This window comes from Dasypus novemcinctus, chromosome 28, assembly GCF_030445035.2.
Source record: "Dasypus novemcinctus isolate mDasNov1 chromosome 28, mDasNov1.1.hap2, whole genome shotgun sequence".
In the NCBI taxonomy this organism is placed as follows: Eukaryota; Metazoa; Chordata; class Mammalia; order Cingulata; family Dasypodidae; genus Dasypus; species Dasypus novemcinctus.
Genome location: NC_080700.1, coordinates 27,815,016 through 27,841,798, shown reverse-complemented (window position 1 = coordinate 27,841,798; position 26,783 = coordinate 27,815,016). Strand labels below are relative to the sequence as shown.

The following is a 26,783-nucleotide window of genomic DNA, read 5'->3' as shown; positions in this document are numbered from 1 at the left end:
AGAAAATGCACACGCCCTGGGCCCCACCCCCCCGGGAGCCGGCTGTGGTCGTGTCCCCCAAACGACAGGCACGGGCAGGCCTGGCACTGTCCCGCCCTGGGGACGGCGCATCCGCCCAGAGGTGGCCCAGCTACCAGCCCTCGGATGATGGGGCCCGGGGCGGTGGCGCATCTGCTCGGAGCTGGCCCCCACCACCAGTCACCAGTGCTCGGATGGGGACCCTGGGGGAAGAATGGGGGAGGTGCACCCGCTCAGAGCCGCCCACTGCACCAGTCACCACTCCTCGGAGGGGGACCCTGGGGCGCTCGGGCCCGGGGAGGCGCGCCGGGTCGGGGGGGGACCTCTCCACCAGCCCTCGCTGGGTCTGGCCGTGAGGCGCGCAAGCGGGGGCAGAGGCCGAGGGGGACAGTCGCGACGGAGCGCCATCAATGGCCGCCGCCCCGCGAAGGTGCCCTTGTGGGGAGGCGCGGGTTGCACAGACCACGCGCCACTCCGGCGTTCCGGGTCGCGCCGGAGGCGTCACCTCCCCCCAGCCGACTAAGGCGCGCTCTCCCCTCCCGCCACCGCGGCGCCTTGGAGACGCCCTAGCAACGCCCAGCCAATCCCCGCGGAGGCCTCAGGGCTGCAGCGGCAGGCCACGCCCCCCGCGCCTCTGAGGGGCGGGTGGGGGGTGTGCAGGCCGCGCCAGCCAATTCGGCGCCGCCGCCTGCGGCCCTGCGCCCGCCCGACGCTCCAGGGTGGGGCGCGGCGGCCGTAAGGCACGGGCGAGCTGTCGTGAGGCGGGTCGCGCGGGGGGGGGGGGGGAGCGCGCCGCCCGCCTCCCGCCGCGGGCTCGGCGGGGTTGTCACTGGGCTTGAGGCGTGGCCGCGGGACAGTTGCGGCTGGCGTCCGGGGGCCAGCATGGCGGGCGCGCTGGTGCGGAAAGCGGCGGACTATGTCCGAAGCAAGGAGTTCCGGGACTACCTTATGAGGTGATGGGGACCTCTGGGCCGGGGGTGGGGTGACAGCGTGGGCGGGAGGCGAGCGGAGCGAGTTCTCGGTCGGCGAGACCCCCTACCACGACCCCTCCCCAGCCCCGGCGGGGGCGGAAGCGCAGCGGGGACCTGCGGGCGCGCCCCCCGCGCCGCCCTCGGTGTCCTCTCCGCAGCGCGTTCGGGTGACCTCTGTCGTTATCCCCTCACGCTGCCTGCCCTGCACTTTCCCCTCGCGCGCGCTGCCTCCCTGTCCCCTCGCGTGTCCGCTCGCGCTGTCCTTCACGGCCGCCCGCCTGTCACCGTGTGACAGCTGCAGCACTGCGCCTCCGGGCGGGAGGCCCTCCGGGTCGCGAGGTCCCGGCGCGTCCTCAGCGGTGCAGGGGGTGGCAGGGGGGCGAGGGTCGCCCCGTCCCCTGGAATTCAGTAACGCGCGCGTTTAGCTGGTGAGCCTCCCGCGCACCTTCTGTTGAGCCCCTCCTCGGTATAACGAAGGATGTGACACTTTCTCCTTTTGAGGACCCTACATGCACCCTAAGCGCGGGAGGGGAATGAAGTAAAAGGAAAAAAAAAGTGTTTGCATGCGACTATTCTGTCGATTAAAAAAAAAAAAAGTGCCCCCAGCGCCTCCGTTTTATTATAGTTGAATTTTCCGTTAACTCAAGTGAGAAACAAAGGTCATTTCAGGGTTGAAAAGCCTGCAGGCACACCTTCTATAATTTAGTTTCACCTCTAATTTTGAGATGCCTGCTTTTATTTCAAAATACTTACTATAAACGTTTTAATGTAACTTTGGAACAGCTTTGTATAAGGAGGAGCATAGTTCTCACTTTCCTGCGTGAGCTTTTAAACCTAGGTAAATGTAGGGCTGCATTTCTTTTCAGTAGTTAGTAGTATGGTAGGGAGGTAAAAGTAACCAAGGAGCTGAAGAGGCATTTGCCCTGTTATAACCAACCAAAGGGTGGGATACTGAGGCATCTTAGTGACCACGAGGTCTCTAAGCCTGGCCACCTCTGAGGATATGTTCTAGTCCTGCCATTAAGGCTAAGGTTATGGCTTTGAATATTACTTTAACTTTTTACTGATATTTTCTTCTTATATGATGAGACTACCTATTGATTAGGCCAATTTATATCATATGATTAAATATAAAGTTGTTTCACATTATCCCTATGAAATATTACCTAACAGTTCTAAAACATAGGGAGAGTTTTAAAATATTTTTTCAAGGAAAAAAGGCTTGCTTTTCTAAATTTTATGTTTTCTTTACTAGAGGGGCTTTAGAGAGCCAGGCTTTCCGTAGGCTGTTTGGGTGTAGAGTCTAACCTTTTCTCCTAAGAGTAACTTCCTGCAGCTTGAGTGTTTTTATGCTTTCTTCCTCTGGTACTAATTTAGTGGAATTACGCTTTGATGAAAAGAGGAAAAGAAGAGGATTGCAGGGCCCAGGAAAGTGGTGCCTGCACGACCCCAGCTAGGGTTCAGGGGGAGGGTTCACAACAAAGGGTCCTGGGCAAATCAGTTCCAGTGGGTTTTTTAGTTAGGTTGTCTATGAAACCGATTTCGTGTTAAAGCCTTACCTCTCTTGTTGTTTTTGGGAAAGTTTAACTGGATAAAAGACATGAAGGTACTTGGAAACTCTAAATCACTGTGCGTATTTATTGTGTCTTTCGGTTTTTGTGAGCAGGATCATTTTAAAAGGTTTACTGTTATGGAAGACGTTAAAATCTTAAGTGTGAGGGATAAAATTCTATACCTTTGACCTGAAATTACTTTTTGGAACCAACCACATAATATGGAGATGTTAGGCTGGCCCTGTTTTCCATGCCATTCTTGGCAGCAGTGGATTATCATGACTGGTGATTGAGGGCCTATTTGAGGTTTGTGGTGAGAGAAAGAATTGCTGCTCCCTCTCCAGCCTGGTCTTGGTTTGGAAGGGAGGGGAGCAGTATGATGAGATGAGAGCCACCTCCAGCTGGAACAGCGACTAACAGCTCCAACCCAGGGTAGAGACTGCCCTGAGCACTGGGAGCTGGCTGAAACCTGCTACTTTCTTCATGGTTCGTCTAAACACTGTTTAGTTTTTCAACATCTTTCTTCTAAAATTCATCTGCACCTTTAAATCTGTCCATATTGAGCTTAGTCTAAATGTTCAGTGGCTTAGGTTCGGCCCAGAACTCCTCAGGATGTCTTGACTCTCCCTCCCGTTATAAACCCAGTAGGGACTGCACCGTGTTCGTACCTCAACAGCCAGAGTGAGGAGAACTGGAGTAGCCCGGGCAGGCAGAGGCGGAAGCTGTGGGCTTCCACCAGCTCCCTGGTTTTCAGGTTTTCCCACTTAGCAGGTGAAGCAATGGAAACAAAGAAAGGTTGTGTTTATTTCCACAAGGTCACACAGCTTAGAAATTGGCAAAACAGGGTCACTGCCTCAATAGAGAGCCTGAATCCCAGAAGTCCTTCCAGGTATAGTTGCTCAGAGTTTTGGGGGCAATTTGGTGTTGGAACTCTCACAGGAAACGTTTGTTTAACCTTTTTCCTTCCCCTAAGGAGAAACCTTTCTACTTAAAATTTACCAGAGGACAGTTTTTCCTACTTCTTGCACACAGCCCCTGCATTCCTTCAGTAAAAGAGAATAAAGCATAAAGAAAATTTCATTATTGCTTGTTCCAGGCAGAACCGAGGTTCTCTACTTGCCTTTTCTAATTTCATCAATAAACTCGTTCTACATACTTTGCATTCTCTTACCAATTAAAGATTGCCTGCATTCTTTTTACGGCCTACCCAAGGGTCATAGAGGTTTTCAAAACTAAAGCTGTTCTAGATTTTTTTAAAAATTATTTTTATAACAAATCATAGTTGAGTTTTAAACAAAATTTAAATCATATATTTCACACGGATTACAAAGTTCTTTCAGTTACAGTCTGAATAAGATTGAAATATGCTTTTCTTCTTACTAATGAATTCCAAGTGTATTTTAAAATGTTATTTTTCAACAAGAGCCAGGAGTTAAGATAACAGGTTCTCCCTTAGGAGACCTAAGAACCAAACGCAATGTTTGTGTGAACCTTGATTGGATCTGGCACAGGGGAAAAAACAGCTGTAAAAGATACTACTGGAACAACTGAGGACATTTAAAATATGGTCTCTGTTAAATAATATTAAGTATTTTGTCCGATTTGATGGTGGTACTGTTAAATCTAGTTAATGAGTGTAATGGTTCTTTTAGATTCTGGTTGGAATCCTTGTCCTTTTGCTTTCTAGCTGTGTGGGCTAATGCAAATTACTTAACTCTGGTGCTTTGGTAGCTGTTAATAGCATTATTGTTATTACTAGGGCATATTTAAACACCCTGGGTTTCTGGAACTCTATTCTTGGTTCCTTCCATCTCTCCTCCCACTATTTCTTCTTAATTCCCTTTAATGAGGATCTTTTTCAAGGACTTCCTGGATCTCAATTCTCTTAAGGAATTCTTCACATATCTGATTGACAAAGTAAAAGAAGATAGCTATTTTTTTTATCTTCCTCCTCTTTTATTCTCCCTCCTAGATTTTTGGTTAAGAAGAATAAATGAGTGATATGTATATCTTCAAAAAAATACAATTTACAAAAATTTTGGGCGGGGAGTGGGGTATATGGGAACTTCTTATGTTTTTTCATGTAACATTCTTTGTGATCTATTAACTTTAAACAGTGTAAAAAAATAATGAGAATGAGCAAATAAGATTTTAGGTAGGACATATTGTTTAATGATTCAGTCTAGAGATTCTCTCCCCTTCTTATTTTCAGATTTGCATATTGGAGTTTTAACCTTATGGTTTCTATTTGAATGTCTGTGCAAAGGATCCTTTCTTAAGGAGAACCTAGATCTTCTAGGAGAACCTAGACCTACTCTTAAATAAACCTAGTTTTAAAGTTTGTTAATCTCTTAGCACATTTTCAAAGAGAATTCTCAAGTTACTAGGTATTCTGTTAATTTTAACTTCTCAGTTTTCAGGAGAGCTTTACTAGTTTAACTACACTTATTACCCATTTAGTGCTTGCAGTGGAATTGTCAGAGACTAGGACCGGAAGGGTATCGGGAATGGAACAAAGAGAAGCAGGGATTAGGGGATCTATGAGTCACGACTCAGCAGACAAATTCATTGCCTCAGAGGGGCTTCTGTATATACCCCAGCATACGTGCAAACAAGCAGCTACATATAGTTAACCGTTAATATTACCTGTAACCTATGGAATTCAATCAAATATTATTTCAAGTTACCCATCCATCCTAAGGAACTAAAAGATCTTAGAGTACAAACTCTAGATGTTTTATATAACTACCAAGTAAATATGTTCATTATTCTTGTAGCCCATGACAACTTTGTCCTGCTTTCCCAACACTCCCACCTGCTGAACTTCTTACATTGCACGCGTTACCAGGGAAACAGCATGTCTTTCCATATGAGATCATTATGTCTTTGTTTCCAACATGGAATAACTGAATCTATTACAAATTTAAAGAATATTAGAGTTGGAACAGACTTGAGAAATCCAGTAGCCCAACCTTTCACTTGCCACTTGAGAAAACTGATATCTAGGCCAAGCAGAAAACTTGAGACCTTCTGTACAGCAAACTTGTGAAGTCAACAGCAGAAACATCAATTTAGAATTTAAAGGAAAATAGTAATGCACAGAAATGGTTGTGAAAAAGAGTAAGGTTTTATGTACTTTTTTTCCATCACCTTTTCTTGCATATGTCTCCCTACTCTCTGTCATACTTCTTCCCATACTCTGCCTTAGGTCTCTTTGTTTATCTCCTTGACTTATGATTGACCTACAAATGAAGTTGAAATTGTTGAAGCAGGACTGGGAATAAGAATCTCTTGAAATCTGGACAGTCAAATCTCCAAAGGTCTTTCCCATCATCCAGTTTTGTTTTGGCCAGCTAAATAAAGCTGAACATCACTCATCCTAAGTGTCAACCCTCTCTGTCATTTTAACATGAACTGAAAAATGAGGTAAAACTTGGCAAGAATAAATAATGCAGGTGAGCATTTTCAGCCTACCGTAGAATTGCATTATAGAATATTCCAAAATCTTATTCCATTTTAAGTAATGTTATAAATTGACTATGCTAGGTTGTCAGCTTGATTCTTTCAGTACTCTGTAAGCAAGTTATAAATTACCTAATTACTCTCAGTACTTTCAGAGGAAGTGACATAATTAAAGAAGGCTAACAATTAGTGATAGTACCTTTAGGAAAATAAACTGAGATTGACAGTGCCCAGGACACATTAAAGAAATAAAAGCGAGCTTAGCAGAACCTGATCCAATCAATCACTCTTCCAAATTAAGGTGAAAACAAAGATAAAGTTTTCTTCTGCAGTAGTTGTTCTCCTTACACCACTTCATCACACTTTTAATTGAAGTGTTTTTTAATAGAAGCAGTGATTAGAGTGGTAGTGCGAGTGTTTCCCAATGCACACACTGAACAGTAATAGTAGATAATTCTTTTAACTCTCCAAAGGAAAGATAAATAAATGCCATTTATGCCTGGAATGTCTCTCAGCCTTGGAATCCTCCATTCATTCCTTTTTTCTAATTCTTGTTTTCCTATCTATAACTAACATACTATCTCTTTTCTAAAACAAATCAATTTTATTGGTACATATTAATAAAGCATGTAGTTCATTCAAAATGTATGATCAAAGGTATTTGGTATAATCACATAGTTGTGCATTCATCCCTTTAGTCATTAGAACATTTTCTTTATTTCAATAATAATAAAACAAACAAGAAAATTCTTCACCCTTCAGTCTCTTTCTGATTGCACTGCTGTACATAACTACTATTTCTGACTATTGCAAAATTATTTATCAAGCAGTTTTATTGAGATATATTTACATGCCATACGGTCTATCCAAAGAGTAAATCAGTGGTTTTTAGTATAATCACAATGTTATACATTCATCAACACAAAACAAAATTTAGAACAATTTCATTACTCCAAAAAGAAAAACTCCATACCACTTAGCATTCTTTCCCCAGCCCTACATAACCCCTAATCTAATTTTCATCTTTATAAATTGATTTATATTTACATTTTATACAAATGGAATCATACAACATGTAGTACTTTGTGTCTAATTTCTTTCACTTAGCATAATAGGTTTTTTGGTCTGATATTAACATTTTATATTAACATACATTTGTTCAGCTTGAAAGAAAAACAGCCTTATATATGCAGTTTTACCCAAATTTTACTTCACATGTGATTTTACTATGATATACAGTTCCATGTTACATTTTTTAGTTTTCCTTTTAATAATACACATGACCTTAGACTTTCCCTTTCAACTACTTTCATATTTGCATAATAGTACTACTAGTTATAAGTATTATATTGAGCTTTCCACCTTTTCTATTCATCTCCAAAGATTAATGCACTTCCTTTTTGTCAATTCTGCACAAGTTAACCCCCAGTTTTCCATTCTCTGAACTCATTCTATTTTCAGGTGACCCATATTCAAGTTAGTAACTCCAGGAGATTATACAATATATTTAGTTCATAGTAGCGCAGTCATACAGTATTTGTCCTTTTGTGCCTGGCTTGCTTCACTCAACATAATGTCCTCTAGGTTCATCCATGTCGTCATATGCTTCATGACTTCATTTCTTCTTACAGCTGCATAATATTCCATTGTGTGAATACACCACAGTTTGTTTATCCATTCATCAGTTGATGGACATGTGGATTGTTTCCAACTTTTGGCAATCGTGAATTATGTCCCTATGAACACCACTCTGCAGATGTCTGCTCGTGTCACTGCTCTCAGTTCTTCTGGGTATATGCCCAGGAGTGGTATTGCAGGGTCACGTGGTAACTCTATTCAACTTCTTTAGGAACTGTTAAACGGTCCTCTACAGTGGCTATACCAGTCTACATTCCCATCAACAGTGAATAAGTGTTCCTATCTCTCCACATCCTCTCCAACACTTGTAGTTTTCTGTCTTTTTAATAGTCACCATTCTGATACGTGTGAAGTGATATCTAATTGTAGTTTTGATTTGCATTTCCCTCATCACTAGTGATGTTGAACATTTTTTCTTTTTCTTTTTTTTTTGTCATTTGTATTTCTTCTTTGGACAAATGTCTATTCAAGTGTTTCGTCCATTTTTTTAACTGGGTCATTTGTCTTTTTATTTTTGCATTGTAGCATCTCTTTATATATCATGGATATTGGACAGATTTATTTATTTATTCCCCCCCCCCCCCCCCCCCCCCCGTGTCTGTTCTCTGTGTCTATTTGCTGCGTCTTGTTTCTTTGTCCGCTTCTGTTGTCCTCAGCGGCACGGGAAGTGTGGGCGGCGCCATTCCTGGGCAGGCTGCACTTTCTTTCACGCTGAGCAGCTCTCCTTACGGGTGCACTCTTTGCGCGTGGGGCTCCCCTACGTGGGGGACACCCCTGTGTGGGGTGGCACTCCTTGCGCGCATCAGCACTGCGCATGGGCCAGCTCCACACGGGTCAAGGAGGCCCGGGGTTTGAACCGCGGACCTCCCATGTGGTAGACGGATGCCCTAACCACTGGGCCAAGTCCGTTTCCCACATACTCACTTTTAAATTGCATTTCTGGAACTGCTAAATCTTGAAGTACAACTCCCTAATTAGAAATATTAATTATATGTCTCAGGTTCTGATTATATATGTCTGTAGCCTTCATCTGGTAGACCTCCACTGATGCATTACCAGGTAAAGGTGATGGAAATAAAGCAAGGTGTTGCTTAGGCACACCAAATTAGAAGAAAGGGAAAATGTGGCATGCTCTTTTGCCCAGAGCAGTACCTCTTTGTTTTGTGTAGAATGATATGAAATCCTACACCTTTTTTGAGAGGTTGGGGGAAGAGTCTGGCAATAAACCTATAGTCATTGTGGCCAAAACTTTGTCACTTTTTTGTCAGTATTGAATCAGGCCATTATTTGAATGTTCATGTATATAAAAAGCTATTTTAAGTTACAGTAAAGCAACAATTATGTATAGGATGAATCTTCTTTTAAGCATTTTATCACTTAAAATAGCTATTTTAAATTTTCCTTCATAACTCTAATCAGTTTATATTGGTGAACTATCTGAAAAAAACCCGTATTAGCACTCAAAAGCTTTATTTCAAATAACTTACCAGGTAATAATTAATGTTAAATTTTAAGAAGCTATTCCTGAAAGCTTTAAGAAAAAAGTCATCATTCATTGCCAGACTTGTGAAAAGGGTATTAAATCTTTGATCATAAAACTTTTCATTAAATGCTGGTGTATGTTACAGATTGAATCATGTCCCCTGCAAAGGCAAATTCAAGTCCTAAGCCCTGGTCCAGTGGGTGTGGATTCCTTTGTAATTAGAATCTTTCAAGATGTTAGTTAGAATGAGGCCAAACTGAATCAGGCTAGGCCTTCATCCAATGACTGGAGTCCCTATAAGCAGAGGAAATTTGGGTGCAGTCAGGAGGAGACATCCATTCATACGACAGAGGCAGAGGCTGAATTATGGGTTGCCGGCAGCCCGCCACCAGAACACTGAGGACCTCACAGAAAGCAGGATCCTGCCAACACCTTGATTTTGGACTTCGAGCCTCCAAACTGTGAGGCGATAAATTCCTTTTATTTAAGCCAACTAGTCTGTGGTACTGTATTACAGTAGCCCTGGCACAAACTAAGACATTGTTTGAAATAATTATCATAGGAGATGTTTTCACCTCCTTGTTTAATATATGTTGAGTGGCCACTTTCATGCTTTAAGATTTCCTTCTAAAACCCAAAGATGCTCTGTTTAAGTTTTTTGATGTCCTGAGCTTTTTTCATGCTTTCTAGGATCTCAGACTGTTTTAGGTCCTGGCTCCTGAGAGTTAAGAAAAAGACCAGGAGGATCCTTAAAAAAAGACATGTTCTTTTATTCCTGGCTAAATGCACAGTTACGTGAGGAAGTAAGAGAAGGACAGAAAGAAAGGCCAGCTCCCCTCTGCCGTAGCTACCAGAGTCACACAGTTCCCAAGCTACTTTATGTACTTTCCTCTTGTCTCCTGCTGAGTGAACAAGCTGGTCTGGATCCTACACAGCAGCTACATCCTAAGGCACTCCTTTTATATTTCAGAAGGCATTGTTTAATACAATTTCATCAGTTGTTTTTTTTTTTTTAATTTTTAAAAAAATTTTAGGAGGTACAGGAGATTGCACCCAGGAATTCATGTCTCATACATGGGAAGCAAGCACTCAACCACTGAGCTACACCCACTCCCCTTCATCAGTTCTAATAAACAGAACAATTCATTCTCATTTAGGAAGATAACAGTTTTTTTTCTCCTCATAAAAATCCAGGCCATAAGCGATCTCATGGAAACCATTAGCAATATGTTTTTTTAATCTTCATGGAAATAAAACCAGTAAAGGCAACATTCCAAACAAAGAAAAAATTGAGGACATTTTGTGCACAGTTTTACATGACTGCCCTCACATTGCAGTTGTGTGTTGCATGTGATTTTCCTTTGGTTCAGATACTAATATACTCCTGGAGGTTCAACACCAACAACGCTTTTCAGATTTTTTTGACTCAGAAGTTGGTTCATGTATGCCATGTACCCATCACTCTTTCAGATGCAGATTAACATTGATATTTGAAATGAAAAAGATTGGAGTTGACCTTCATTTTGTCTCCTGAACATAGTTGGTATTCTATAACTCTCTCCCAGATATCTCAGCTCACAAAGCCTTTAATTTCTCCTGCTCATCAAACAAAAACACATACCTTAGAAACAGCTAATGTTATTGACTATTTGTTTGCTTTATACCAGATACTATGCTGAATGTCACACATGGATTATATAGTTTAATCCTCACAATAATGCTTTGAGTTATATAGATAAGGAACTGGGACCTGGAATCTCTTATATGTTTCTTTCCTTTCTTTTTTCTCAGCCTAAATTTCCTTCTCTCTCCTATGACCATTAACCATCTGGTTTTCTTCCACCATTTCTGGCTCCATGCCAAATGACTTCCAGTTCACGTATACAAATTCTCTTTGTAGGCCCGTATAAGGAAATAAATCATAAAGTAGAATTTCAGATAAGAGAACTTTTGATATTAAAGAAGTGCTTTCAGCTTTAGATCCCTCGTAGATGCAGTTATCATATTTCTTAAAGTCCAGAAATATGATCTAATGGCACAAATTATTTGAAAATGGAACTATAATAGAAAAATCTGGAATATGCATACATAAAATTACACAGATTCATTGTACTCAGAGTAAAATAATGGGAAACACAGATAGGGAGCATGGGCTGGCAGAGATAGAACTTTTATAATTACCCTTTTAAGGTTATTGACAGTACTCATATAACGTGAATACAATTATTACTAATCTCTCACTATTATCTGTAAATATAAGGCAATATTTTTATAAAGAATGTAATTTCATGATATTATACCATAACTCAAACCGTTGGTGAATTTCATTTTCATTCTCAACTAAGCATGAATTCTTACTAATGATTTGTGCTTAATGATTTCACAGACACATATCTTGCATAGTTATTTACATAACTTGCATAAACTTGCCTGTTTTTCTTTTAGGAGAACTTTACAAATTAATGTAAATTGAGGGACATAATAAAATGTATAGAATCTGAAAGACTTTGCATAATAATTGAACTGAGCCAAATATAATCCATTATTTCTTGAATAATGATTTTCTTCCAAAACTGCCACTGTCCTGAACTTTCCTTTCTCAGGAGAGCAAAATAGCAGTTAGACAAAAGCAGATTGTTTGCCAGCATTCCCCAAACACATACTTTAACATAAATATTTCGAGCCTACCTACATTTTCAAGAAATAGCTCATTTCTTTTTTCTCCCCCAGAGAAAAATCCTAGTAGTACAGAAAACCAGTTTTGTTTTGTTTTGTTTTTTAATTCTCTTTTTTCAGTTTGGGACAAACTGACATAGAATTGAGGGGCAAGGATGTTTAGAATGACTTTATTTTCAGATTGTTTTGCAATCATTTTGAAAAAGCCTTTTTTATTTCTGGGATCATGTTCTTGGAGGACTTTTAGACAAAGTAATTCTTCCCTGTTTTCATATCTTGTAAATCTATAGTAAAGTCTCCTGTTGTAAGATAGGGAAGTGTTTGAGCTATTGTTGGATTTAAAGAGAGTGTCCTGAATTGAAAATGAAAACTAAATTATTTCCCAACTGAAATTTTAAATTTTAATTATCATGTCAAATATTTTAAAATGTGTCCTTGATGATTTATTGTTACACAAAAGGCATGTGTTCAGATCCCGAGCAAAGATGTTTTAATTAGAGTCACTGTAGGTGACTGTTCTAGCTAGATTATGTTGTCTGATCTTGTAAGGTACTTGATCCCTCTCAGCTATGAAGCACAGTGCTAAATTTGCAATTGATGTGAAATACAATTTTGTTGTAATTTATTAGACAGGTTCTATCTGTGGCTTTAGATATTTCACAGTAGAGCTATCTGAAGTATCTGATTAGCAATGACAACAAATATTTTCATGCTATAAATTAGAACCTCCGTGGCCTCTAAATTGAAACAACATATGGACTTGCATATGTTTATAAAGGACTATGTTGTTTAATTTCAATAACTCTTTCACCAGCTATAACTTCATGAATTTGCTTTAACAGAATAATCTGTGATTAAACTATATTCTGGCAACAGAAATTGCCATTTCAGAAACAAAAGTAATTCACTATAAAACTTTTTTTTTTTTTTTTTTTTGAGGTACCCAGGCTAAGGATTGAATGCGGGGCCTCATATGTGGGAAGCCTGTGCTCAACCACCCAAGTTGGCTTTTTCATTTGTTTGCTTTCTGTGTGTTTTTGTTTTTAGGAGACACCAGGGACAAAACCCAGGACCTTCCATGTGGGAAGCAGGTGCTGAGCTGAGCCATATCTGCTCCCCAAAACTTGATGAATTTCCCCCCGCCCCCCAAGATGGCTCTCTTTTCTGTCTGCTTATTGTCTCTGCTTATTGTATCCACTTGTCCGCTCTTTGCTCATATTCTTTTTTAGGAGTCACCAGGAACCAAACCCAGGGCCTCCTGTGAGGGAGGTTGGTGCCCAGTCATTTGAGCCACATCTGCTCCCTGCTCGCTCATTGTGTCTGCTCATTGCTTCAGCTCATTGCATCAGCTTGTGTTCTTTAGGAGGCACTGGAAACTGGTCTCTCCCCCATATGGGAGGCGGGCACCCAACTGCTTGAGCCACATCCACTCCCCCTTGATGTATTTTTAATAATATCAAATTCAACATTCAGGAAAACAGTTCTCTTAACATTGAAAGTGTTAACTATTCATTCATTCAGCAAATATTTTTTGAATGCCTTATATGTGCCAAGCACCATTTTAGTTTAGAGTTTCAATAATGAACAAGTATAAAAATACATGCCTTTATGGAATGTGCATTCTGGTGAAAACATGTTAAAAAGTTGAAATGGAAAGTTTTTTGCTAATAGAATTCTGCAGCATTGCATGTCTTTCCAATTTGTTATTTTAAAAGAAATGGTTTTCTTCTAAGGTGGTGCTGTCCAGATTGAGAGCCACTAGCCACATGTGGCCATTGAGCCCTTGAAATGTGTCTAGTCCACTTCAAGATGTGCTGTGAGTGAAAAGCACATAACAGATTTCAAAGAATTAGTACAAAAAAACCTGTAAAATATCAGATTAATAATTTTTATTGATGATATGTTGAAATTAAAATACTTTGGATATATTAGGATACATAAACTATTACTAAAATTAATTTCTCTTGTTTCTTTTTGACTGCTCTGCTCTAAGGATTAGCTTGTTTTTAATAGAATTAAGATTTAATTTCATTAGGTCAAGGTTATTAGAAATGTTACTAGATCTCAAAAAAAAAAAAGTGTATGCTGCTAACATTGCAGTTCTGTTACTGAAACTTGAATACATATGTGAGGTTGAAGTAACCTAGTAGAGAACCAAAATCTTTGAAAGCATCTGATCTTTTATTATTGTTATTTTTTCCATGTTCCCCTGTCCGAACTTCGGCGACTCCTCACAAAATAGTACGGTAAGAAAATTGTTTCTACTTCATTTCAAGTGTTTGCAAACTTTCTTTGCTAATAAGCAAAGTTATGGACACCAGACCTGACTTCCTTTGCTTGAGGTAGCATAACTAACCACTGTGGCTGGTGAGTTATGGGTTAAGTGTGCTCCCATTTTCTCCTTTGTTACCCTTGGTCCTTGCTGTCTGTTAACTTTTGTGCAGGACCAGTGCATCTTTGGTTGCTTTCTCTACTCCTGTTTTTACAAAGGAGCATATAGTGACTTCATTTATACCAGTCATTGTTGAACCTGACAGCAGATGGAAAGAGAGAGAAAAGGTGAGTCAAAGAGAAAGAAAGGAAAAAGAAAAGGTGAGAGATGATTTCTGTCCTAAGGGTTGATCCCTGTCTCGTGGCTTAATTTCCAAACTAGACTAGGTCATAATGCTGCTATTTGAACTTTCTATTAGCCACAATATCCTTAAGAATTAAAACGGAATAAAATTATTTTTCCTATTTAATCCAAACTATGTTAATTTTCTCTTTTCAAATATTAATCATGAAATTCCTTATTTTTTCCCAGAAACTGACTAATAAATATCTGACAGAGCATAAATCAAACTTGTATTTCAAAAATTAGAAGAGAGAACTAGAATATTGTACTAAATAGAAAGTATGCATTATAAACTTTCCTAAGTTAGATATTTTAGGAAAACTAGTATTTCTTTTTTTAAGAAATATATTTTAAGTATAGTTCAGTGCTTATGATCATCAGTGTGTATGTGTGTGTATATATATATAGTTCTTAACTTGAAGAACTCTGCCTCATGTAACCTTTACACTCATCACACTATACCATCATTTCACCAAACCTCCCCAGGGCTACTTGTTTCAGGATTTCTTATGCCATGGTCTTGTACTACCTTACCTTAGCCCTAACTGTGAGAGAAGGCACATTTATACCTGATCATAGATAAACCAGTGTTGATATGCCGCTCTAAGTAACTCTTCAGGCTCTGTTACAGCCCTAAGAATCTATGCATGATAAAGTAGACATCAAGATCACCATACAGTGCAGAGCAGGGGAAAGAGATGAAAATACAGCCAAGTGGAGAAAGGCCTGGTTAAAAAAGAAGAAAAGGAAGATCACTGTGGAACAATAGAAAGTTGAAAGATGAAGTGACACCAAATAAAAGACAGGTAGGGAAAGAAGTAGGTAAGGGAGAGATATATATTCTCCTATATCAAAAGTCTGGTGAATAAGGAATAAAGATAGCTACCTCACCTCCCATCTAAATATAAGAAAAAAATGAAGTTTCAACAAAGAGTATCTTATTCAGATAATATCCACTATTATCTGTGTAAAAGTACATACCATTATGGCCTTCTAAGAGCACTGATTTAAAAATATGTGCCTCATGTCTTAACATTTAAGCATATTTCTATAAGCATGTCAAAATATTTTTATACCACTTTCAATAATGGATAGAACATCTAGACAGAAGATCAATAAGGAAACAGAAGACTTGACGAGTATTATAAACCAACTAGACCTAACAGACATATAAGAACACACCAGGCAACAACCACAGAAGATATATTCTCAAGTGTACATGTATCATTTTCCTGGATAAATCATGTGTTAGATCACAAAACAAGTCTCAACAAGTTTTAAAATATTAATACACAGAGCGTATTCTTCAACAACAATGGAATGAGTTAGAAATCAATAAAAAAAGGAAAACTGGAAAACTGACAAACGGGAAATTAAGTAACACAATCTTAAACAACCAGTGGGTCAAAGAAGAAATCACGTGGGAAATTAGAAATTCTTAGAGACAGAGGAAGATGAAAATACAATATACGAAAAATTATGGGATTCCACAAAGGCACTACTCAGAGGGAAATTTATTGCTGTACATGCCTACATTAAAAAAGAAGCAAGATCTCAATTCAATAACCTAACTTCCCATCTTGAGGAACTAGAAAAAGGGCAGCCAAAACCTAAAGCTGGCAGAAGGTAGGAAATACCATTAGATAAATGAAATAAAGAAGAGAAAAACAAAAGACAACAAAACCAAAAGTTTATTTGGAAAGATCAATAAAGATGACAAACCTTTAGCTAAACTAACAACAGCAACAAAAAGACCCAAATAACCAAAAGGGGAAATGAAAGTGGGGACATTAATGCTGATGTTACAGATATTAAAAAGGTTATAAGAGCATATTATGAACAAGTGAACACCAACAAATTAAATAATCTAGATGAAATGGAAAAAAAATCCTAAAAGCATAAAAAGAGGGCTTTACAGAGCTATAGGGCTTTACAGACCTATAACAAGAGATTGAATCAGTAATTAAAAAACCTCCTTATAGTGAAGGATCAGAAGGCTTCACTGGTGAATTTTGCCGCACATTCAAAGAAGAATTAACACCAGTCCTTCTCTCAGTTCTTTTAAAATATTTAGGAGAATTGTGTGATTATCACTAATTAATTGTCTTAAATCTTGTGTTTCTTCAGGATATTTGGTTTGTTCCTTTGGCTGGGCCATCTCTTCCTGTTTCCTAGTATGGCTTGTAATTATTTGCTGATGTCTAGGCATCTGGATATGTTGGTGAATTTACTCTCGTGGCCAATTTATCTCTCTTGCCTATTGTTTTTTTCTCCCCCACAGCTCTTCTTTGATATTTGGTTCAACTTGTTCTAAGTCTTTAAAATTGCCAGCTTACATTATCAGAATCAGGCCAGAGACTCATTAATGGGACACAAATTTTCTCCCAGGCATTAGGAATCAGAGAGAACCAAAAGCACTTGGTTTTCCATGCCCTTTCCACATCAGCAGCACATGGCACTCACTATCGCACATTCCACAGTGGTGTTTCAGTCTTGGCTTTCCTGTGTTTTGGTCTGGCCAGAGCCAAGATTCAAAGTAGGTTTTGCTGGCCGAATTCACTGAAGAAAAGCCCCATGATTCCCCTCCCTTTTCCTTTGTAACTGCTGACAGGGAGGAAGACGGCTGTCAGCTGCAATGAGCCAGGGTTTTACCCCAGCCTAATATCTTGGGGATGGCTCCCCTCCCAGCCGCTGCAGGTGTTTGGTAATTCACATTTGTTGCTTCAGGTTGTTTATCTATTTGTCTCTCACCTTCCTGGGAGTTGTGTAGCATTGTCCTGGTCTGACCCCCAAAGCAGGTCCTTTGGACAGCTTTTGGCTCTTTGTCTGTTGTTTTTATGAGAGTTGAGTCCCTCCTGCCTAGTCTGATGCCATCTTCAACACCACTCCTCAAATTCTTCCTAAAATTTGAAGCAAAGGGGACACTTCCTGACTCATTCATTTCCCTGATCTCAAAGCCAGAAAAGGCAGCAGAAGAAAATAACAGACCAGTTTCCCTTATGAACATAGATGTAAAAATCCTCAACAAAATACTGGCAAATCTAATTCAAAGGCATATTAAAAGGATTATTCACCAACTGAGATTTATCCCAGGAATGCCAAGGTAGTTCAATATAAGAAAAAAAATTAACAAAGTATAATACACCACATTAATAGAATGAAGGGAAGAAACCACATGATCATCTCAATTGATGCAGAAAAAGCACTTGACTGATACCCATTAGAATGGCTACTGTTTAAAAAATGGAAAGTAATAGGTGCTGGCTAGGTAGCAGAGAAATAGGAGCCCTTGTATCTTGTGGGAATGTAAAAAGATACTGCCACTATAGAAAAGGTTGGGGGTTCCACAGAAAATTAAACATAGAATTACCATATGACCAGCAATAGCACTTCTAGTTATATACCTAAAAGAATTGCAAACAGGAACTAAAACAGATACTTGTACACCTATGTTCATAGCAGCATTATTTACCATAGTCAAAAAGTGGAACCCACCCAAGTGACTGCCAGCAGATAAATGTACAGATTAAGTGTGCTGTATGCATACATACAGCATATTATTTAGCCATAGAAAGGAATGAAGTCCTGATACATGCTACAACGTGGATGAACTTTGATAATATTACACTGAGTGAAATAAGCTAGGCAAAAAAGGACATATTGTATGATGCCACTTAAATGAAATATGTAGAACAAATAAATTCATGATGAGAACAAGTAGGTTACAGTTTGTCACAGGCCAGGGGGGTGATGGTGGGAGTTATTGCCTAATGGACACAGAACTTGTTTGAGATGATAAAAAAAGTAGGGTAGTGGATGATAGTAATAGTAATTGTGAATGCAATTAATACCACTGAATTGTACACCTGAAAGGGATTAAAATGGGAAATTTTAGATCGAACACGTTACTACAATTAAAAATTTTTTAATGTGTTGATAATGAGTGGGGATGATGGTAGTATGACATTGTAAATGTAATTGATACCGCTGAATTGCACACTTAAAAATGGTTAAGGTGGCAGTTTTAATTAAATAAAATTTAAGTTTTATTTAATGTTTATATCATGCCAAATGTAATTCACATTTATTTTTCTTATATTTCCCTTGGCTTACCCTTCTAATGGAATTTTTGGATCCTAATTGCTAGTCAATAATAGAAAATCAAGATTTAGAAACAAATTATACAATCTGAATTTACCTAAACGCTGTGGTAGGCAGAAGGCAAGAGAGGGCCATTTTCAACATTTAATGCTCTGATTACTAAAAAGGGCATTTAGCCAACAATATGTGATTTCTTTAAGATTTTGAAGGATTATTTGCTATTTCTATATTAACAAGACAACTTTTATCTTTAAGGAACAAAAAGCCACGGGACTTATTTCATTTCAGCCTCAGAAATCACTATGGGTCTTTTAAAATATGGGCAACTTAATTTGGTGCTCCTGGACAGCTAGAGTTGTAGAATGAAAAACTATTAGTCCTTTTTTTCCCCATAGTAAGTTGTTACTACTTTTGGTATTACTTTAATTTTCTAATCTTAATTTTTTCGTTTCTTGGGTCCTAGATGTAGATTTCCCAGTCCTCTGATCTCAATATAACTCATATAAACTGAAAAACAATTTCTTACCCTAAGTCCTTTCTTTCTTCACAAACGTTGTCCAATTTAGATTTTGCATTTTAAGAGATATTGATAAATACCTTAATGAAATTTAAAAAAATAAAAAAGGTTGGACAGATTTAAACATTACATTATAGAAAACAGTTCTAACAAGGTTTATGTTTTAGCAAAAGTGAATTAAGTAAGAAGTTAATCTCATTTTAACTTCTCTAAATGGGTCAGAGATTTATTAGATGTAATCTTAAATTGTTAGGGACCACAGTAAACTGCCAAATCCTTTCTAGTTTTGGATTTACCCACCATGAAAGAACTACTGATTCATATGCAAATACTTGAAAAATTAGATGTTTATATGTTAAACATCGATATGTTAACGTGGTAAATCTGGCAAGATTTTTCACAAGTTGCACATTACTGCTAAAGTTAGTTAAATTACATCTGTTCATGATTCTACCCTAACTTTTTCCTCTCTTTCTTCTTTTCTTCTTTTTTTTTTATATAGCACTTTTGGGGACCAGTAGCCAACTGGGGTCTTCCCATTGCTGCCATCAATGACATGAATAAGTCTCCCGAAATTATCAGTGGTCGGATGACATTTGGTAAGGATGTAGATTTGAATAATTGGGAAGAAAAGGAATAGAGGATCGGATTTTATTTTGTAAAGATGATGGCACAACTAAATTATTAGACTTAGTTCTTTAAATTAGACAGTTGCTTGATTGTATTTCATTGTCATTTTTGCTACATCAGTACAGTTTGATATTGAATAGTGATTAAGATGAATTTCACTTATTTTTCACAGTATGTATAAAAGATTAATGATTAACTTTCATTGACTAACCTAATCAATGCATTTGGGGAAAGGTTCACTTTTCTTGAAACATAATATAGCTCCTGCTTACATTTCAAGTGTGTAGCACCATATTCTACAGTCACTATTAGAAAGTAACATAAAAGAATGATACTGAGAAATGTTACCCTCTATGTGATGAAGAAACATGATTAATTTGAAATATTTATTTAAGATAAGTATTGCTATATCATTTGCCTTTCAGATTTATTAAAACGAAATTGAAGAATGTGTTGTCTTAATCATTCTATTTAGCCAATCTAAGAGATTTTTATTGTGAGCTTAATTGGAAAAAAATATCATTAAGTTTTCTTGAAACCCTGAAATCTGAATATAAAACTATTGTTGAGGGGATAAAAGCAATTCTTTCAGATAATGGATTATAAGCAATTCTAGAGGACAGAAAATATGGCTAGAACTAATTTCAGCCTCCTCTTACAATTATTTTCCTAAAATGTTTAATAAATAACAAAAATGCCTAACAGAGTAGAATATTTCATGAGCTTCCCATTCATGGGGCCATTTAAGCACAATAACTTCTATCATTTGTCAAGAATTTTTAAGAGAAGAGCTTCTTTATTTTTTTAACTTTTATTTTAGTAATATAAAACTCTAAAGTTTTCCATTTTAACCACTTTCAAGTGTACAACTCAGTGATATTAATTACATTCAAAATACACACTACATTTGCCACTATCCGTTACGCCAACTTTTTCATCACCACAGAGACGCAGTAAGCAACAGCTTTCCCTTTTCCCTCACCTTCCAATCCCTGGTAACCTGTGATCTACCATCTGTCTCTATGAAATTTGCTTATTCTCAGTATTTCATATAAGCAAGATCATACAATATTTGGCTCTTTGTATCTGGCTTATTTCACTCAACATGAGGTCTCCAGGATTCATCATGCTGTGGCCATATCATAACGTCATTACATTTTATGGCTGAATAATATTCTGTGTATTACCACATTTTGTTTAGCCATTCATCTGCTGGTATCTACTTGGGTTGTGTCTACTTTTTGGGATGTGCTGTTATGAACAGTGGTGTACAAATGCCTCTTCGAGTCCCTGTTCTAACTTCTTTTGAGTACATATCAAGTGGGATTGCTGGGTCTTACGGCAATTCTATATCCAACTTCCTGAAGAGCCCCCAAACTAATTTCCACTGTGGCTGTACAACAATACCACCAACAATGTATAAGGGTTAATATTTTTCCACATCCTCAACAGCACTCATTTTTTTTTTCCATTTTTAAAAATAATAGCCATCCTAGTGGGTGTGAAGTGGTATCTCATAGTATTGATTTGCATTTCCCTGGTTACTGGTGATGTTGAGCTTCTTTTCACATGCTTTTTGGTCATTTGTATATCTTTTTTAGAGAAATGTCAATTCAAATCCTTTACCCATTTTTAAATTGGGTTATTTGTCTTTTTGTTGTTCAGTTGTAGAGGTTCTGTTTTTTATTGTCTTTTTTTTTTTTTAAAAAAAAAGATAAATAGATCACATAGAACGTTACATTAAAAAACATGAGATTCCCTTATATCCCACGCCCCACCCCACCCCTAGAGGTTCTTTATATATTCTGAATATTAAACCCTTATCAGATATATGGTTAGCAATTATTTTTTTCTATTCTACAGGTTGTCTTTTCATTTTCTGTTTTTTCTTTTGTTGTTTCATATATACATTGTCCTGTCTAAGAAATGAATACCAAATCCAAGCTTGTGAAAGCCCCCCCTATGTTTTCATCCTAAATGTTTTATGGTTTTAGAGCCTATGTTTAGAGTTAACTTCTCTTTATGGTGTGAGGTAGTGCTCCAACTTCATTCTTTTGCATGTGGGTATCCGGTGTTCCAGCATCATTTCTTGAAGAGACCCATCTTTTTCCAATTAATGTACATGATGCCCTTGTCAAAAATCAGTTGGCCATAGATATATGAGTTTACTTCTGGACTCTAATTTTTATTCCACTGGTCCATATGTCTATCTTTATACCAATATGCCAATACAACCCTGTTTTGATTTCTGTGACTTTGTAGTAAGCTTTAAAATTGGGAAATGTGAGACCTCCAACTTTGTTTTTCTTTTGTAATAATGGTTTTGTTATTCTGGGCCCCTTGTGATTCCACGTGTTGAGTATCAGCTTTTCCATTTCTGCAAAAAAGGATGCTGGAATTTTAATGGGCATTGCTTTGAATATGTAGATAGCTTTCAGCAATATTGACATCTTGATAATATTAAGCCTTCCTATCCATGAACATGGGGTGTCTTTCCATTTATTTAGTTCTTCAGTTTCTTTCAGCAGTTTTTTCTAGATTCAATGTACAAATCCTTCATCCCTTCGTTAACTTATATGTGGGTATTTAGGAGCTATTGTGAATGGGATTTTTTAAATTTCCATTTCAGAATATTCCTTGCTGATGTATAGAAACACAACTGATATTTTTTGTGCTAGTCTTATAACCTGCAACTTTGCTAAATTTGATTGGTTCTAGTAGTTTTCTTGTAGATTTTTTGGTATTTTCTACATAAAGGATGATGTCGTCCGTGAATAGATATAGTTTTGCATCCTCCTTTCCCGTTCTGGTTACCCTTTATTTTTCTTACCTAATTGCTCTGATAAGGACTTCCAGTACAATGTTGAAAGCAGTGGTGAAAGTGGCTAATTCTTTTCTTGTTCCTAACCTCAGGGAAAGCTTTCTGTCTTTTACCACAGAGCTTAATGTTAGCTCAGCTGTGGGTTTTTCATGTCTGTCCTTTATCATATTGAGGAAGTTCCCTTCTATTCTGATTTTTATGAGTATGTTTATTATGAAAGGGTGTTAGATTTTGTCAAATGCCTTTCTGTATCAAATGAGATAATCATGTGGCCATCCTATTCTTTCATTCTATTAATGTGGTATATTATATTGATTCATTTTCTTATGTTGAACCACCCTTGCATTCCTGAGAAAGAGGCTCTTTTTAGATTAAGAGAATTGAACTATTGATCTCCGTGGTCCCATCAACTCTTAAATTTTCTAAATTGTAATTCATTGATTTTCTTTGTTTTGATTTGTTTTCTTTGTTTTTGACAGCCCTTTGTTGTTATTCTGTGGCATTCATGAGATTTGCCTACAAGGTACAACCTCGAAACTGGCTTCTGTTTGCATGCCATGCAACAAACGAAGTAGCCCAGCTTATTCAGGGAGGACGGCTTATCAAATACGAGTAAGCAGATTCTGATTTGATTTTGTTGTGAGAGAAGAGGGAGAATGAAAATAAAGTCTGAAGAAGTATTGGATGATTGAAGTGTGAATGTGTATCTGAAAGTGTATAGCTATGTTTTATCACTTGATTCAGAGCAAACATATGCTCTTGAACATAAAGCAGTGATTTGGCAGTTAATGCAATGAGAGGCAAATTCATTTATTAAAATGATGTTACATTAAATAGAATAGCACTGTTTTCAGTTGCAAGTTGAAACAAATGTGTTTTTTTTTGTTTTTTTTTTTTTTCTTTACATTTTTATTTTATTTTTTTTTAAATGAAACAAATGTTTTTTAAAGGTATCTTTTTAAGCCATTCAAACCTTTTGAACCTGGCAGTGAAATTTGGTTTCTCATTGAATTTTTTTGTTTATTTCCAGGATGACTAAAAAGGCATCTGCCTAACAATGGAGAATAATGAACATGCTCTTTGAAGGGACAGCATTACCACCTACTGCTACTGAGTCACAGATTCCATCATCACAAATAGTCTTGCTAAGGAAAAATATGCTCTATGCTATTTTTACTAACCAGACTATTTTTATAGAAATAGCAGAGAGTATTTAATCCAACTCTCTGCTACCTTACAGAAATACTGGGTATTTTCTCTTCATAAAGAGTAGCTTAAAATATGCAATTAGCTTAATAATTTCCAATTATTTTATCTGCAGTAATATGTATATTATCTATTAGAATTTACTTGACGAAAAACTGAAAAGAACAAAATTTATGACTACTTAGCACTTAAGTACTCCAAATTTTTGACATTTTCTTTAATGACCACAAGACAACCAACCCTTGGCCTTGTGCCTAAAATCTTAAGTGTTTGAAAAATTTTATCTGTGTATTTCCATGCAGTGTGTATATTGAAATGCTGTAATTTAATGGCAATAAATGATTTCAGTATTTGCTAAATCCATATGATTAAATATCTTTTTATATTTGTAACAAAACTGAGGCACTGTATCCCTGAAAAAATAAATATAGGTGAAAATTGGGAATCCTTGAAAATTATTTCAGTGGCCTGTGGATAGGATGAACTAGAAGTCCAGTTTCTTCTGAAAAGCATTGGCAACCTCAACTATTCAGAAATCATTCTTTTTCTTACGGATAAATTTTAGACAATGTACTATACACAAAAGAGCCCCTAAGTAACTGTGACTTCAGCCCAGACCCTTGAGTGTTCTGGACTTCAGTTTCCTCATCTGTAAAAAGTCTGAATAGGTCATTTCTGTGGCGATCTGACAATTGTGTGATTTTTTTTTTCCAGAGAAAGCTGTTCAGATTGCAACACAACAGATTCACTCATCGCTAGCCCTAAAACTTGGCACTTGGGCAGAGGACGGCAACCTCTAAGGGAAAACTAAAACTCTGTTAACTACTCCCAGATAGTTTTACTACATGTTTGAAAGTCTTTTCAGAACATAGTCTTTCTTGATTTCTCCATTTACGTTATGCCATTAAGTTAGGGCTTTTAGAAAATCTAACTTGAATATTAAAAGTGTTTTCTGTTCTCTGTTGCAGTAACAGGTGAGTGCAACAGAACAACTTTTGGGAACCAAAAATAAAAATTGATGTAGACAAGATCTGTACCTACATATGCAGACCATTTCATTCTTCCTGTCCCCTCTGAAGAGTCATTGTTCTTTCACTTTTTTTTCCTATTTTTCTTTTTAAGGAGCTATGCAGTTTATAAAGTTTCTTCATATATATTCCCTCTTTAGAGAGTCACAAGCCCTGTGAAGTAGATGGGATTGGTGTTTTCCATTTTGTAGGTGAGGGAACAGGTCCAGAAACTGTGAAACACCCAATAATTGGCAGAGTCAGGGTAGCAAACCCTTGGCTTCTGTTTCTACCATCGTGTTGGACCAGATTAGCCAGGTGGTGGTGCCAGCCCATTGTTCCGTCAGCCACCAGTCATATCTTACCGAAAATTCAGTCCTTAACGTTCAAGTAAAATAGAATTGAGGTTAGGTAAAGGAATTAGGGCTAAGAGCCACAGATTGGCTTAATTAAGTTAAAGCATGATTTGTTCTACTTTATTTTTTCTAATCATACAAGTAAGAAAATTGGGTAGCAGTATAGGGGTCAGCCCAGCTAGAAATCTAAAAGAGCCAGGGATCCAGGAGTAGTTACCTTATAGAAGATTAGAGCAGGAAAGGTCCATAATAAAAATCAAGTCAGCACTTTGGCCCAGTGAACTTTTCTCATACGTCTGATAGGTATGAAGAGAGAGAGGCCAATAAAATAATCCAGATAATCCCTGCTATAGAGAAACATAGTCTGATGCCCAAAACATATGAATGGATACAAAAACTAATGCATGTAAATAAAAGTATGTCCGGCTGCAGGAGGCATGCCCAGTACCCTAAGAAAGTCATTGCTCTTAAGTCCCAAGTAGAAAAAGAGTGAGGAACCTTATATAGGAGGTGCCTGTGGACATGATCTCATTGTCCCTAGCTCACTTACAAAGTCAGAGGAAGCAATGAATGATTAGAAGCAGTGGGGAAGTGCATGAAATTTCCAACTCTTGGAATATGATTCCTAGTTTCCTATAGCATTGATACCAGTCATGAAAACCATGTTCCAGAAAACAATGTATTTTTTTAAAATTACCATATGTCATGTCAATTGCTAGCATAAACGACCTTTAGACTAACTGGGAACTCTGTTTATAAGAAACACCATTTTTTTGTGTGATCTATGTATCTTTTAAAAAAAAAAAGATTAAAAAAAAGTAATTGCCATTAAAAAAAGTGCTAAAATACCAAAAAAAAAAAAAAAAAAAGCATGATTTTAGACTAACCAAAAAGTTATTTAAATTTCATTCTTAGTGAACTTCCGAGGTAGAAGACTTAATGGGCAATACTGGCTTCTAAGCACTAAAGTTGCTGTTCTTTCATAGCCTCTGGCCTGAAGCCCTCTCATATCCCAGGTTTTACCATACTTTTGTCTTCTAGAAATATTTGAATTTGTTGAAGTATATTATCACATTTATAAAGGTTTAGTTTGTACTACTCAAAAAGCAGTGTGCGTTATGTCTAATACTTTGTTTTTATGAAGTTTTCCTCCTAGAAATCAGATCTGATTTTTTTTTTTTAAAGATTTATCTTAATTGTGTCTTTTCCCCCATCCCCTCGTTGTTTGCCTTGCTATCTGTCATCCTTTCAGGAGGCACTGGGAACCAAACCCAGGGTCTCCCATGTGGGAGGGAGGTGCCTAATCGCTTGACCCACCTTTGCTCCCTGCCTTTGCTGTGTCTCTCGTTATGTTTTTCCTCCCTGCCTCTCCTGTTACATCATCTTACTGCATCAGCTCACTGGGTCAGCCCATCGCATCAGCTTGCTGTCTTGCTTGTCTTCTCTAGGAGGCACTGGGAACTCCCATGTGGTAGGGGGGAGCTCAATCACTTGAGCCACATCTGCTTCCCTGATCTCTTCATTATATTCTTAGAGTAGTTATTATCTTAGTATTTTGGTATATAGTAATAAAGAATACTGCTAGCACTGTAAAGGAGTTTAAAGTAATAATACTTGGGTAACTAAAATATGAAAACAAGGGAGGCTTATGCAAAAACTGATTATTTCAGAATCCCAGTAAGTATATATTCAGATTCATGAAATTTGTTCCAAAGAGAGTTTGCAGAATC

General features: G+C 37.9%; 1 protein-coding gene across 1 annotated transcript; it reads left to right on the top strand.

Moving 5' to 3' along the window:
• The first annotated feature begins 829 nt into the window (after window positions 1-829).
• MPC1 (mitochondrial pyruvate carrier 1) lies at window positions 830-24,049 on the top strand. Its single transcript, XM_058289738.2, has 5 exons — window positions 830-971; window positions 12,377-12,380; window positions 19,536-19,632; window positions 22,964-23,096; window positions 23,515-24,049. Exons 1-5 carry the CDS (start codon window positions 901-903, stop codon window positions 23,537-23,539), a joined length of 330 nt encoding a protein of 109 aa, XP_058145721.1. The 5' UTR covers window positions 830-900; the 3' UTR covers window positions 23,540-24,049.
• Window positions 24,050-26,783: the final 2,734 nt, after the last annotated feature.

Excerpts from the sequence above, each read along its gene's own strand:
- MPC1 (XM_058289738.2), top strand. The coding sequence starts at position 901 with ATGGCGGGCGCGCTGGTGCGGAAAGCGGCGGACTATGTCCGAAGCAAG. Across the intron at positions 19,633-22,963 it reads CAGTGGTCGGATGACATTTG|CCCTTTGTTGTTATTCTGTG; the intron begins GTAAGGATGTAG and ends TGTTTTTGACAG. Across the intron at positions 23,097-23,514 it reads GGACGGCTTATCAAATACGA|GATGACTAAAAAGGCATCTG; the intron begins GTAAGCAGATTC and ends GTTTATTTCCAG.